The sequence below is a fragment of the Eumetopias jubatus genome, unplaced genomic scaffold (assembly GCF_037043125.1).
Source record: "Eumetopias jubatus isolate StellerSeaLion01/CBP00866 unplaced genomic scaffold, mEumJub1_p1.0 scaffold_11, whole genome shotgun sequence".
NCBI classification, from domain to species: domain Eukaryota; kingdom Metazoa; phylum Chordata; class Mammalia; order Carnivora; family Otariidae; genus Eumetopias; species Eumetopias jubatus.
Genome location: NW_028274817.1, coordinates 76,825,190 through 76,840,333, shown reverse-complemented (window position 1 = coordinate 76,840,333; position 15,144 = coordinate 76,825,190). Strand labels below are relative to the sequence as shown.

Genomic DNA, 15,144 nt, shown 5'->3' with positions numbered 1-15,144 from the left:
TCGCCGCCTAACCGCTCGCGCAGCCGCCGTCTCGTCTGCCCACCGACGAAGCATGGGCGTCCAGGGCTTCCAAGAGTTCCTGGAGAAGCGCTGTCCCGGGGCCGTGGTGCCCGTGGACCTCCTCAAACTCGCGCGCACGGTCTCGCGCCAGCAGCAACAGCACCAGCATCGTCAGCTGCCGCCTACGGCAGCGCTAGCGCCCGGGGCTCCACGCGCCGCCAGGGGCTCCGCGCCTCTGCAACCGCCGCTCCCGCCCGCTGCCTTGGGTGCCTACTCCGGGGGCGCGGGGCCGACTCGGCACCATCACCCCGCTCACCACTTCCACCACCACGGCCAGGCGCACCCTGGGCTGCACCCGCCGCCGCCGCCGCCGCCGCCGCCGCCCCCCCCTCCGCTGCCCGGGGCCCGGGTGCTTGTGGACGCGGGCTCCGCGCTTCCGCGGCTTTATGGTGGCTACCAGACGGATTGGGTGTGTGGCGGCCAATGGAACGCCATGCTGGGCTACTTGTCAGCGCTATGCCAGGCTTGTGCCTATCCCGGCGGCGACGGCCTGGAGCTGGTGGTCATGTTCCCCGGGGGCCTGGGAAAGGACCGGCTGGCCGAATGGGGCCGTCGGTGCCAGGCCGAGCGGCAGACAGCGCAACTGATCGTGGGACACGTGGGCAACAAGGGCACCCCTCCTCCACGGGCCTGGTTCCTGCCACCGGCCTGCCTGAGCCACTGCGTGAGGCTAGCACTCATCCGCTTCCGGGTCAAGGTGAGGGAGGGGCCGGATCTTAAATAATATGCCCCACACCTATTCCCTCCCAGCTAAACACCTAACCACCCACCCACTAACCTGTCCCCCATCTACTCACTCACCGCCTAATCAGCTAATCCACTTGCCTAACTATCCTTTATCATTTTATCCATTTACCCACCCTTTCATACCACCCCCTACCGATTCGCTCTCCAACACAACCATATCTCTACCCATGTCATCCCAATAACTCCCTTTTTACCTTCACTTATCCAGTGGCCTATCTCTGGGTTTTAGCCGAATTTCTTTTGTGGCCCCGTCTTTCTCCTGCTGTCTTCTCCCTCAAGCTGAAATGCCTTTTTCCAAATTTTTCTAGTTGGCATCTCTCTTCTGTATGTCTCTCTCCAACCTGGCCGCAAATCAATTAAACATGTTAATCGAATACCTTTCTTCTACAACTTCCTGCCCCCCCCATTTTGACCCTGTGCGCTTTTTTTTTTTACCCATCTGTCCATTCAGCCTTTTTCATTTCAACATGCTTCTATCTCCTCCTGCCTTAGCCTAAACAAATAAAAAAAAAAAACACTGATTCAGTCACTGTTCAACAAGTATTAGACCATTGAGAGTGAGGGGCTTAAGGGACATGTGAGACATGGTTTCCTGCCCTTGGAAAATCAAATATATAAACATGAAAGATTTATTTAATGGTATAAGTGTGTATGTGATTATGCTTTATGGTACAGACTGTAAGTACAGTATCTGTGTGTTGGGGGTATATCTGTGGGCTAAAAGGGTCAGGACAGGCTTCCTTGAAGAAGTTGGATCTCTAGTTCTTCAGGGATGGGTTGGATTTGAATGGGTTCTGGGTTTGGGAGGGCTGCTTTTAAATGGGAGAAAGAATCAGTAGAAGCAAAAAGGAATAGCAAGCATGTGAGGCCCCATGGGCAGTTAAGTCCAATCTCTGCATGTAGTTGGTCACAGCATATGAGGCCTGGAAAACAGCTTGGCAGCATCCCCAGTTCTTGGCACTGCTCCTATTGCTCTGTTGCTTTCCCATACTCTTAGGTTTCAAGTTCTTACGTGTGGGGAATAGCAAGGCTTGAGAAGTAAAGGAGGTGGGCAGAAAGAAGAAAAAGTAGTACAGGGTTGGGTAGGACAAAACCTCAAAACCATTTTCCAACCAAGGCTCTTGGGTATGTGGTCACAATTGGAAGACAGGACAGGGAATTGTGAGAATCATAAAGAAATGGTCCTGGGTGGAGTAATGTAGAGGAAAAAAAAATCATTTGAGAGACTGAAAGACCTGCATCAAGAAGCTTGCAGTGGTCATAGAGTTTGTGGCTACAGTCCATTCATGCTAGAACTTGTGCACATCATCAAATTTGTGCCTGGGCTGGATAGATTATAGCTGTTTTTAATAACAAAATATCTAGTAAAGAGCTATATCAAACATACAAAGTAGCAAAAACTAATATGACATTTCATTTGTTTGCCTTCCTGACTGAACATCTTTCAGTAGATTCTTCATTCATGATGATTCTTTGCCTTTTGTTTTCATTGCTAGCACCCAAGCTTTAAGGACTTTTTACCTCAGTGTCATTATTAACCTGGTTGCTGGTGACAGTGACTAACTGATGGAATGCTTAGTATGTGCCAGGTGCTAATCTATGTGCTTTAACAACAAAATTATTTCATTTGATCCTCACAATAACCTGTGAAGCAGTATTATCCCTGTTTTCCAAATGAGGAAACTGAGGCACAGGAGGTTTAGAAAGTTGCCCAAAGTCACCCAGCAATAAATGGCAGAGCTGAGATTCTGGGATTCATGCCCAGGCAGTCTGACTCCAGAGCTCATGATCTTAACAATGGTGCTCTAAGGTGAATCTTCCCAAAGTGCCAGTGTGATTAAATCCTTCCCATACTCACCTAAAATCTTCCCTGGTTCCTGGGTAAAGACAGGTCAGAGTCATTTATTTATATTCATTTATTGCTTGCTGTAGTCTAGGTACTATGCCTATTGTCGAGGATTCAGAGGTAAAAAAGGGTATTCTCTGTACTTATAGAGGTCAGTTTAGTAAAAGACAAAACCAAGTTGCAGATACTGTGAGCTAATCGCAGTCGATGAAAACTATGGCCCCTACAGGGGGCATGGTTAATTCTGAATGAGGGTTTGAAAGTTGGGGGAGGCTTCACAGATTTGTGCTGAGCCTTGAAAGAGGGCTGGGAAGGATATAGTTCAGGTAGTGGACAAGGGTGTGGAGACCTAAAATGGCCAGCCATGAGATCTGAATGGATTTTGACTGTAGGTTGGCAGGAGAATTAAACACTGAGTGTGGATTTGTGGTTTCCAGACTTTTTTTGTTCATGCACCCCATCGATCAAAAGTTTTGAGAAGCAGCCTTACTATGGCCTACCAAGATTCTCTATCACACATAGTCTCATTTTTAAAATCCCAGTAGAGTGAAAATGGTAGAATCTCAGTAGTAGGTATTAGCGTGCTCACTGCAAAATTTCAACTTTGCCATATGTTTGAAGTTTTTTGTAATATGATATTGGGGGAAAAATTCCCAACAGTCCTCTTCAGTCCTGAGAACTACCATTTGGGGAATATATAAATCTTATTCCCTATGCTAGATTGTAAACAAATTCTTTGACCTTTTCATATTCTCCATAATGTCTTGTATATTTTGGGTTTAGGATATGTTTTTTTTTTTCCCCTGAATGAATAGGTCAGTAATTCTAAGAGAGTGGATTGTAGGGTTAAAAAGTGTGTAGTGTGGCTCTTAATATAGTGGATTTAGGACCGGCTCCAAAATCACATATGTAAAGTATCTGTAGTTGTTATCAGTGAATGAAGTTCTCTTTCCTGGTTCTGGTTGGTGATTTTTGTTGTTGGAGTGATGGAGAGCTTCCTGGTTTATAGTACAGACTTAAAAGGTATTGGTTAATAACTGATCGTGGTTTGCCTTTATAGAGGAATCTTCCACTGTCTTGAAGATAGCAGTTTTTCACTTGGATGATCTGCATGGTTACCATTTCTTTCAACTGAACTGCTAAGTGCTTCAGAACAAAACCCACTACTTTATTTCTCCTCCCCTTGGTTTTGTTCTTCAGCCTAGGCCACAAAATTGGTCTTTATTCCTAATATCATTTTCATTTGTAATTGAGAAAATAAAGGTGGAGGGATTAAATAAAAGATAAATTGTTGGGTTGTCCGTTTAGCTTTAGACAACATAAGACTTCCCATGAAAAGATTCAGTGTATATTATTGGCATGAACTTTGTCTTTTGGTTTCACTGGTATGTTCTGCAAACCTTTGTAAGTGGTAGTCATTAATGGCAGGAAAATTAAGTAAACTGACCAGTTGCTAGCCTGATCTCTTCCTAAGGGTCTCAAAAGTAGAGCAGCCAAAAGCAGTTTTAGATTGTAGTTTGGGAGATGACATGGGGTGGTTGTGGGGATGAATGCTTTGTTTTAATGGTTACTGTATATTAGAAAAAAAAAAGAACACATCAAACCCACCACTTCACAGTTATAATTATTTAGAATGGGACCAATTAAAGAAAAATGAGTTGATTTAAAGAAAAGTGTTAAGTTGCAATACTTGGATGTGGCAGAAATCATGTTGGTGGTACATGAACGATCAAAGTTTGAAAAGTCTGACCAAGAGCTGATGTCATTTTATGCTTCCACAATGGCTGCTATGCTTCTGTGTTATTTATTTACCCTCAGTCATAGACACATCCTGAAAAGTCAGTGACACTTTTTTTTTAAAAGATTTTATTTATTCACTTGAGACACAGATACAGAGAGGGAGAGAGAGAGCATGAGCAGGGAGAGAGGCAGAGGGAGAGGGAGAAGCAGGCTCCCCGCTGAGCCAGGAGCCTGATGTGGGGCTCAATCCCAGGACCCAGGGATCATGACCTGAGCCGAAGGCAGACACTTAACCATCTGAGCCACCCAGGCGTCCCAGTCAGTGACACTTCTAGGCGCTCTAATGGTAGGAAAAGTGATTATAATAATTACTAGTACTTCTTGAGCACCAAGTTGTACATAAAGTGCTTTTTAATATCTCATTTATTCCTCACAAACTTGCAAGAATGCACAGTATTCTTCCCATTTAATGGTTGAATAACTGAGGTACAAAGAGGTGAAGTGATTTTTCTTTGGTCTGTACACTGTTAAGTGCTGGATAAAAATTCTTGTTCTGGGTCTGTGTTGCTTAAAGCCCCTTTCCACAATTCCACCACACTATTTCCTTCTTTTTGTATATTCTTGTGTAAGATTGTGCACTTTTATTGGCCAGATAATATGCATAAATACATGAAGAAAAACAAGAAGTCAACTTGTTGAGCACTTAGTTTGTGCCAGCATTGCTAAATGTGCAATATTACCAATATAAAGCACATGTGTACGCTAAGTGCCAAGTGAATGAGTCATAGCAGTCTTTCTTTTTTGAATTTTCAGTCTCTCCCTCTCTGGTTTCTTGCACTTACAGCATAAACAACTAACCTTTAAACAACAAAAACTTTGCCTTTACTTTGCTATTCCCTTAAGCCATTATCCTTAGCCCATTCTTCCCTTTTAACCATTATTCATGGACAAAGAAGACTGTATTAATTCCCATTCCCTAGCCTATTGCCACTTAATAGCTGATGGCACCATTCTCAGGCTGCCACATCCATTTCCACCCTTATCCGTTTTTGGTCCTCTTTTAGATAATTGACACTATTGAGCCATCCTTTCCTTGAATTGCCTTCCTTCAATTTCATAATGCTGCTCACTTCTGGTTCTCTTTATAAGTGTCTAGTTCTTTCTCCTTTCCTAAGTTACTCCTGCTCCTTTGCCTGCTTCCTTAAGCCTTGGTGCTTTTAAGGCTTCTGTCCTAGTCCTATTCTATGTTCATTTCCTGAGCAATCTTATCCATTATTATGGCTTTAAATACTAACTATATTCTGATGATTCCTATAGCTCTTTCTCTACCCCCAAGCTGTCTCATGAGCTTTTGATATACCTTTTCAGCTTTACTGCTCAATGTGTTATATGTCACTTAACCTTAAAAATATTCAAGATGGAGCTTATTATTTTCCTCTAGAACTTGTTCTATTCCCAGTATTCTCTTTTTGTTTGAACATTGTCTTTTTTCTATTTCCAGCCAGAGATGATGGAGTCTTTCATTCTTTACTCTCCTGTCACTTCCCATATCTACTTGGTTACCTGGTCCTGTCACTTCTACCTCAGAAATGTCTCCTGAGTCCAGCCAGTTCCACCCCATTGCCTTATTCCAAGCTGCCATCATTTCTTATCTGAACCATGAAAATAGCTTAACTTTTTCCTTTACCATTTTCTGGACTGTAGTCCCTCTTAAACATTGCTGTCAGGGATACCATCCTGAAGACCAAAGCTGACTTCGTTGTGTGCCCAAAGATACCCACTGGCTGCTTTTTGCCTACCCTCCTGAGTCCAGACTTCTCAGCATGGCAGACAGGACCTTTTACAGTCTGATTCCAAATTCTCTCCAGCCTTACTTGGTACTTAGCTCTGCCCACACCTGTTCCAACCGTTGGAATGTCTCAACCATCCTGAACTTTTTAGTTTTCCTAGGCTTACAGTGTGCTCACCTAGTGCTTTGCCTATTTTACTCTCACCCTTGCATAGCAAATTCCTGCATATTGCTCGAAAGTTATCACTATGAATCTTTCCCAGTCAACATGAATAATGTGCTGCCCAAATGCTCTTTAATTACCGCTCATTTTTTTCTCTTTCACAGTATTTTCATATCACATTTAGTTCTCTTTTTTTCCATGCAGTACATTACATCCCCAGAACTTACTTACATTATAACCTGAAGTTTGTATATAATTCTCTTTTAATTGAATTCCAAGAGGGCAGGGATTTGCTCCCAGGGCTTGACACATTGTATACAATAATGGTTGTTGGGTGAGAGAGATTGGTTGATTGATTGACTGACCATAGAGAGCTTTAAAGGTCAGATGAGGAAGAATTTAAAATCAGTGTTTTATAATGTTATATATTAATTCCATGTAAATCAACTTAAATTCCAAATGGAATTGCAAAACTCTGTTAAGTAAGTTTGATAGCTGCTTAGCAATATATTTATAGAATAAATTCCCTCTTGGTGGTAGTAATAATAGCTACCACATGGGCTGGGTACCTTACATAGATTCATTATGCCATTTAATCCTCATAACCACCCCTCAGGATATGTATTAATCTCCATTTTTTATGGCTAAAATAAAAACAGACTCAGCATAGCTACTGGCCTGAGGTTGCACTGCTAGAACATGGTTGAGCCAAGATACAAACCTAAATATATTTGACACCAGAATCCTTCCCATCTTTTAACATATTGTAAAACAGTATAGTTGCATTTTATTTATTTTTATTTTTTTGCATTTTAAGTTAAACTTTTTCCAGAACATGTTTCTTACATTTAGTTTGGAGTAGCATAATGGCTAAGAGCACAGAACTTGGAACCAGATTGCCTGGGTTTAAATTCTTGTTCTTATGTAAACTTAGGAAGGTTAGCCTCTCTGTGCCTCAGTTTCTTCATCTGGAAGAGGAGGGTGGTAATAATATCTGCATCACACACTTTGTTGTGAGTCTTAATGATTTAACATAAGTGCTTATAACATTACATGGCACATAGTAAATGCTATATAAATGCCAGCAACTATTACTTTGAACAAAGTATCTTGTATATGCCAAGTTGGTTGAACATGGATCATTTTACCCTCATGCTTTAAGATTAACATGACATGACATGCAGGGTCCTTCATGATCTGCCTGCCATTCTCTGGCCTAATTTGACCCCATTTGTCTTATCAGGACAGTGAATGGTTTTCAGTTCAAGTAACATTTTTAGAGCATCTACTTTGTGCCAGACCCTATATGCTAAGTACTATGAACAATGGAATTCATTTAGCAAATATTTATTGGGCTCCTACTGTATGCCAGGCACAGTTCAAGATTGTGAAGATAAAATAGTGAACAAAATGGATTTGTGATCTTACGAACTTTACCTTCTATTGGAAAGGACAGACAATAAACAAGATAAAAAGAATGCATAGTGTTTTAGGTGGTATAGTAAGTGCTATGGAGGAAAATGAAGCAGGGAAATGAGATAAGGGAGTGTGGATGTCAGGGGGATACTCTCTCCCCCTCTCTCCAGGACCTTGTTGTCTGGTAGGGGAGACAAGTACGAAAATACAGCATGAGCCCTGAGGATCATTTCTCTGACCCTTGTCATAGGCCCAGGGACATGGTCAGTGGAAGTGGCAGAACCAAGATATGCATACCAGACACCAAAACCCTTGCCCTTTTACCTATACCATGAAGGAAATTACAAAGGTCATGGCAAGGATGGAAGACTGGTGGCCCATAGGCGCACTCATTTTTTTAAAGGAACTTCATTGATTTTTATTGACCAGTAGTGTTTGTCAGAATCTGAAATCAAATAGCAGGTTTGGACTGAATATTAAGGCATCATCTAGTTGAATGATTTTTCACTAACCTCTATTATTTAACTTGCATTATATGAATACACTTCTTTTTTAAAAAATAATGAATTTGTTGCCAGTATTTTAAAAAATTGTGAAATGTTACAAAAAAGTCTGACTTTCCAACCACTTGTGAAATATCAGATCCTTTGGCAACATTGATTGCATCCTTTTGCTTAGCCACACGGTCTTCATTTATTGGAATCTCTGCCGTTCCATGGTGTCTCCCTGACACAGTGACCAAGTGCCTCTTGCCATTTGTGATTGTGATCTTCTAACAATGGCTCCCAATGATCCCCACCTCCTGGTATTCACACTCTTGTGTTATCTCCCCCCACCCTTGTGTGTATGCTGGACCTAGTGACTTGTTTCTTTTTATTTTTTTAATGATTTTATTTATTTGAGACAGAGACAGGGCATGAGTGGGGTGGGGGGAGGGGCAGAGGGAGAAGGGGAAACCGACTCCCGGCTGAGCAGGGAGCCTGATGTGGGGCTCAATCCCAGGACCCTGGGATCATGATCTGAGTCGAAGGCAGACGGTTCACCAACTAAGCCACCCACACGCCCCCCTAGTGACTTGTTTCTCATGAACAGACTACAACAAAGTGATCAGATGTCACTTTCAAGATTAGGTTATAAAAAACTGTGACTTCCATCTTGTTTGCACTCTCTTTTTCTCTCTCTGGCTCTTCTTGCTTGATCACTCTGATGAAGCAAGCTGCCATGTTGTGAGCTGCCCTATGGAGAGGCCCACATGACAAGAAACTGAGGGCAGCCTCCAACTAACAGCCAGTGAGGAACTGAGGCCCTCAGTCCAACAACCTGCAAGGAACTGAATCCTGCCAACAGCCAAGTGAGTGAGCTTGGAAGCGGATCCTTCCCCAGTTGAGCCTTGAGATGACTGCAGCCCCGGCTAATACCCAGATTGCAGCCTGAGCCAGAGGACCCAGTTAAGCTATGCCCATAGATACTATGAGATAATAAATGTTTTTTTAAGCTACTAAGTTTTTGGGGTAATTTGTTACATAGAAATAGATAATGAAAACACCATTCATTGTACTTTTTTATAGTAGTTTTGATAAGCATGAAATATTTCTTATAACCACATCTGTGAAAAGTGACAAAAAATTATACAAGAAGGTCACATATTTAAAAATCATATTTTTTTTTAATTCAGTGACAAGGGATTGTTGTGCTCTAGTGAAAAGAGCAAATGAGTTGAAATCCAAAGACTTGGATTCAGGTCACTAGTTGGATCTTGGGTAATTTATTATTTAATTTTGAAGACCTTCATTTATAAAATGGATAAGGAAGTAATACCATGTTTCCCAGGACGATCAAAAGAACTACTGGATATAACTTATGTGAAACATACTTGACATATATGTTACTTCGTATTAATTTCAGTCCCTCCTGTGTTTCCATAGTACTCTTTACATATTTCCATTGGCTTGTACCATAATATATTGTGACTGTTATATGCAGGTGACTTGATGGAAGGGACCATATTTTATTCATCTTTGCATCTCCTTATACAGTATTTGGACACATACCAAGTGTGCAAAAAACATTGGTTGACAGAATGAACGGTTGTTTTGTTAGATAACTAATGAGATTTTTAAAACACTAAAATATGCTTCAAATTCTTAACCAAGGTATCTTTCAACTTTGGGAAACTTCCTTTTGCCAATTTGCACATAGGCAGGCATGTCTATAAAGAGGACAATTTCTACAGATAAATCTTCATATAAGGCCACTGTGTAAGGCTTAAATTTGGTCTATTGAAAAATTCTTAACACAGCCAAAGCATCTGAACCAGAACTATAAGAGTAGACTAGTCCATCTTCTGGGCACTCTTAAATCACAAAGAATACACTCAAGTCTACATACATTTTTGCCATAAGGGAAGAAGCTATCATGGGGCTTGAGGCATTGTCTTCTCTCTCTCAAATCAAAAAGCTGGCAGTATTAACTGAAGAAGGTCACATATTCCTCTATATCTAAATAAATTATATGTTGAAATACTGCAGTTTAAGACACCATTTTAAAATAAACCATTGTAAGAAATATGACCAGTATAAAAATGAGGAGTGCTGAAACAAAAAGAATTTTTAAGAGGGCTTGGAATTTCAATAGGCTGTGTTTTGGAATACAGACAGAACAAGTGATACTGCTATGAAATGCATTTATATAGTAAATGAAGAATTTTGCCAGGGCTTGAAAGTCTTGTAGGTGGTGGTTTAAGAAAAGAGTGTCTGTTGAGTACAGCAGAAATTACATCATAAGCATTTGTAAAGATAGGAAATACTGTTGCTCAGGATGTTAAAGATTGGTAGCTGAACACTTTTGGGACAAATTGGGTCAAGAAGCTATTTGGGAAGTTTTAGATTGCAGCTAGTTATAAGAGATCTAAACACTACCCAAATAGCTATACACTTAACTATGTGCCTAGCCAGTAGTTTTCAAAGTATGGTCCCTGACCAACAGTACAGTTTCAGGTCACGTGGAAACTTGTTAGAAATGCAGATTCTTAGGCCCTAGTCCAGACCTACTGGATCAAAAACTGGATATGGGGCTTGTCAATCTGTTTTAACAAACCCTTTGATTCTGATACACCCTAAAGTTTGAGAACAACTGCACGTAGATATAATTCATGTGATAAGAATTTTGGTGGAATCTAACTCTTTTGGACTTGGAGCCTGTGACAGGTACATTCAGAAATACCTGGATTTTGTGTGTTGAGGAAACTCTTGAAATTTTTAGTATAGCTTGCTCAAAATTATGACTACAGATAGTGCTTCTGGAGTAGTGTTACTCTTGGGCTCAGAATGCTTCAATTTGAAGCAGAAATACTTTATTAGGACTTAAAGCTTTTCATTGTGTCACTGCTTAGGGATTCAGTTTTTGTGCAGAAATGTTCCAAATGAATCATGTCAGGATCTAGTGGTTAACATTGTGGTTTACACCAAACACAGTTGAATACTTTGATTTATTAGAGGCACGTTATAGAAATCTGACCTATTACATATAGATTGATTGGCTTAGTTGAGGCATGGTACCGAAGATACTGAAAAAAGAAAAAGACTTATTTGGCATCCAAAGGGCATTCAGTGCATTAGCAAAGATTGAAATAAAATATTTGACCTGTTTAGTTGACATTGCAACTCATCTAGGCACTCTGAATAAAAGCGGTTTTATTCAAAAATAGCTTCACAAATGCATGGTTGTATTTGCTCATTCCTAGCAAAATTATGCCTTTGGGAAACTCATTTGGCAGATGATAAACTGGCTGACTTTACTGTGCTGAAATTGGTTTCCAAGAAATGAAAGTGATGGCCTGAACTACATCCCCCAAATTGCGGAATTTTCTGTTGCATTCCAGGAAAGGCTCTCTGGTATTATATTTTATGAAAAGGGACTAATATTGTTGAGTTAGCCTTTCTTGATTAATGTTTATGGCGTGAAAGAAGAGCTACAATGGAGATACTGAATTACTGTGTGATGGTACTGAAAATGAAGCATGATATCATTGGAATACCAGAATTCTACAAATATCTTGGGAGTTGTTACCCTAAATATAAAAAAAGCACTGTGCAAAATGTCTGTTAAGAAATGCCTACATTTCTAAACAGCTGTTTTCCATTATGAAATAGGACAAAATTAATCATTTCCAATGAAAGGACCAAAGGCTAAATTCTTTACTGCACATCCTAACACAAAAATATAAGACCTAACATTGACCTCTTGGCACATAAGAAAGGCATCAGACCTCCTGTTCCAAGTTAAAGGAGAATAAATCACACACACAAATGTAATGATGAACTTTTTCTATTTTTGTATCAGTCTTTCTGATTTTTCAATCCTGAAAATTTGCTTTGGGCCAAACAGGTGCCTATCCTGGTATCTACTTGTCTCAATGATTTCTAAGGACCTACAGAGAATAGTACACACCATAGGCTTCATCTCTGCAAAATAAACAGACCTTAATGTATTTCATAACCACTTTTTCAGATCCTGTATGCAAGGTATTTTATATAAGTAATTTCTAAGTCTTTTTTAATTTAAATTCAATTAGCCAACTTATAGTACATCATTAGTTTCAGATGTAGTGTTCAGTAATTTATCAGTAGTAATTTCTAAGTCTTAAAATCAGGAATTTGCAAAATCTCAACTTTATAGATGAAGAAGCTAAGTGACTTGCCCATGACTTACCCATCACTGGAATTTAAGCATAGGTCCACTAGATACTGAAATTCCTGCTGTATCTTCTGATGATAGAAGTTATTCCCAAAGTAGAGTCTCCAGCCCCCAAATGAACCACACCAGATTTTTAAAAATCTAATAGTAATTAATAGCCTAATAGTAATTAAGGTTACTAAAATTGGGTATTTGCAAATTAAAATTAGCACCTTAATAGCCTTTACTAAACACTGGATCAGTATTCTGTCTCCAACTTGATGGAGATATTTAATAGCAAAGACTCTACAATGCATGTGTACGTAGATGAGATTCCTACAGTCAGGAGAGAAGGCCACTTTGTTGATGTTGCCTTGAATTGGCTTTGGGTTTTTTTTTTTTTTTTGCTGCTATTCTTACTTTTGAGTTCTATATTCTTCAGCTTCATGACTATCAGTTTGATCTCTTAATAGTTGTTGGGCTACACAGTGTGTAGTGATGAAAATTTGTTTCAGTAATAGTTTTGGTCTGCATTTTTTTCGGTTGTTAGACTCCAATGCACAAAGGCCTTGCAGCTAAAATATAAACTGTCTATATTTCTATTGCTAAAGCAGACTTAAACATAATCCACCCCTCCCCTTGACTTTTCTTATAAAGTGAAATGAGACATTAAACTTTTCTCAGAGAGTTGTTTTCCCTTGAGTTTTATAAATAAGTGTTGCTTCCTCTAGAAAGCATTGCCCCATTGACTGGTTAGGTGCCTTTCCTCTAGGTTTCCATGGCACCCTATGGTTATAACTTCTTCTTCTTTTTTTTTAAAGATTTTATTTATTTGAGAGAGAGAATGAGATAGAGAGAGAGCATGAGAGGAGAGAGGGTCAGAGGGAGAAGCAGACTCCCCACTGAGCAGGGAGCCCGATGCGGGACTCGATCCCTGGACTCCGGGATCATGACCTGAGCCGAAGGCAGTCGCTTAACCAACTGAGCCACCCAGGCGCCCTATGGTTATAACTTCTTAACATGTATATTGAGCGTCTTACTCTGCTGTCTGCATCCTGGCATTTAGAAGGCCCTCAATTCATATTTGTTGTACTGAACAGCAATTAAAAGCTATAGGCAGTTGTTCAGAATCTCAACTCTTACTTTTTTTTAAAGTTCAAATGTGCTTCTTTTCTAAGTAGTTGTTTGGGTATGTTGTTTAAGCTCACCTAAATCATTTTAGTCTTCTGAAAAATTGCAAGGTTAACATATAACTGAATCAGTTTGAGCCAGGGACTGGAAGTCATTCTGCTTACAGGTGGCAGCAGTCATCACACATGGAAACGGAGCCAGGGTACTCAGCTGTTCTGAGGGGTATTGTGGCTGGAAGACTTCTTCCTTGCCCTGGTCAGGATTTAATTGCCTTCAGTTAACTCTAGATGATATTTTGCTAAAAAATAAATTGCCATGCTGGGTGATCTGAGTAGACATCACTCTTTCTTAAACTTGCCTCATTATGACAGTCACCTGGGGTTCTTGAAAGTGACCCAAGTGTTCATTGTTGGATGAATGAATAAAGAAAATGTGGTATATACATACAGTAGAATACTCTTCAGCCTTAAAAAAGGAAATCCTGCCATTTGGGACAAGAGGGATGAACCTGGAGGACGTTATACTAAGTAAAATAAGCCAGACACAGAAGGACAAATACTCCAGGATACCGCTTGTATGAGGAATCTAAAATTGTCTCTCATAGAAGCAGAGAGTAGAATGGTGGTGGCCAGGAACTGTCGGGAGGGAGTATTGGGGAAGTATTAGTCAAAGGGTACAAATTTTGGTTATACAAGACAAATGAGTCCTAGATGTCTGCACAGCATAGTGCCCATGATTAACAATACTGTATTGGGTACTTAGAACTTTGCTAAGACAGTAGATCTTATTTTAAGTGCTTTTATCACAAAAAATAAGAGGGCAGGAGGAAACTTTTGGAGGTTATGGATATGTTTATGGCATAGACTGTGGTGATGATTCTTATCTCTAAACTCAAATTGTATACATTAATTATGTACAGCTTTTTGTATGTCAATCATACCTCAATAAAATGGTTTAAAAAATATATTCCCAGCCTAGCCCTAGATCTACTTAATCATACTCCTCAGAGGAGAGGCTTGGAATAAGTATTACCTTCGGCGAATGGGGGTAAAAGGACTACAGGCATACCTCATTTTATTGCCCTTTGCTTTATTGCATTTCACAGATACTGCATTTTTTACAAACTGGGGATTTCTGACAATCCTGCATCAAGTCTGTTGGCGCCATTTTTCCAACAGCATTTGCTCACTTCCTGTTTCTGTGTCACATTTTGGTAATTCTCACAATATTTCAGGCTTTATCATTAATATATTTGCTATAGTGATCTATAATCAGAGAGATCTTTGATGTTACTATAGTCATTGTTTTGGGGCATCACAAACCTCACCAATATAAGATGGCAAGCTTAATAAATGTTGTGTGTGTCCTGACTATTCCACTGACCACCCATTCAGCTTCCCTATTCCCTGAGACATAAGAATAGTAAAATTAAGCCAATTAATAACCCTACAATGGCCTCAGGTATTCAAGTGAAAGGAAGAGGCACTGCGTCTCACTTTGAATCAGAGGCGATAAATGATTGAGCTTAGTGAGGAAGACAGATTGGAAGCTGAGATAGGCCGAAAGCTAGGCCTCTTG

General features: G+C 40.2%; 1 protein-coding gene across 4 annotated transcripts in view; it reads left to right on the top strand.

Moving 5' to 3' along the window:
* Positions 1–15,144, top strand: part of FAM120C (family with sequence similarity 120 member C) — a 100,516-nt gene continuing 85,372 nt past the window's right edge. For 3 of the 4 annotated variants that reach the window (XM_028092874.2, XM_028092873.2, XM_028092876.2), the window contains exon 1: positions 1–757. In XM_028092874.2, the coding sequence (XP_027948675.1) occupies positions 53–757 (705 nt within the window). In that variant the 5' untranslated portion in view covers positions 1–52. Of the gene's footprint in view, positions 758–8,973; positions 9,228–15,144 lie in introns of those variants that run through there. The other variant, XM_028092875.2, reaches the window with a different exon arrangement.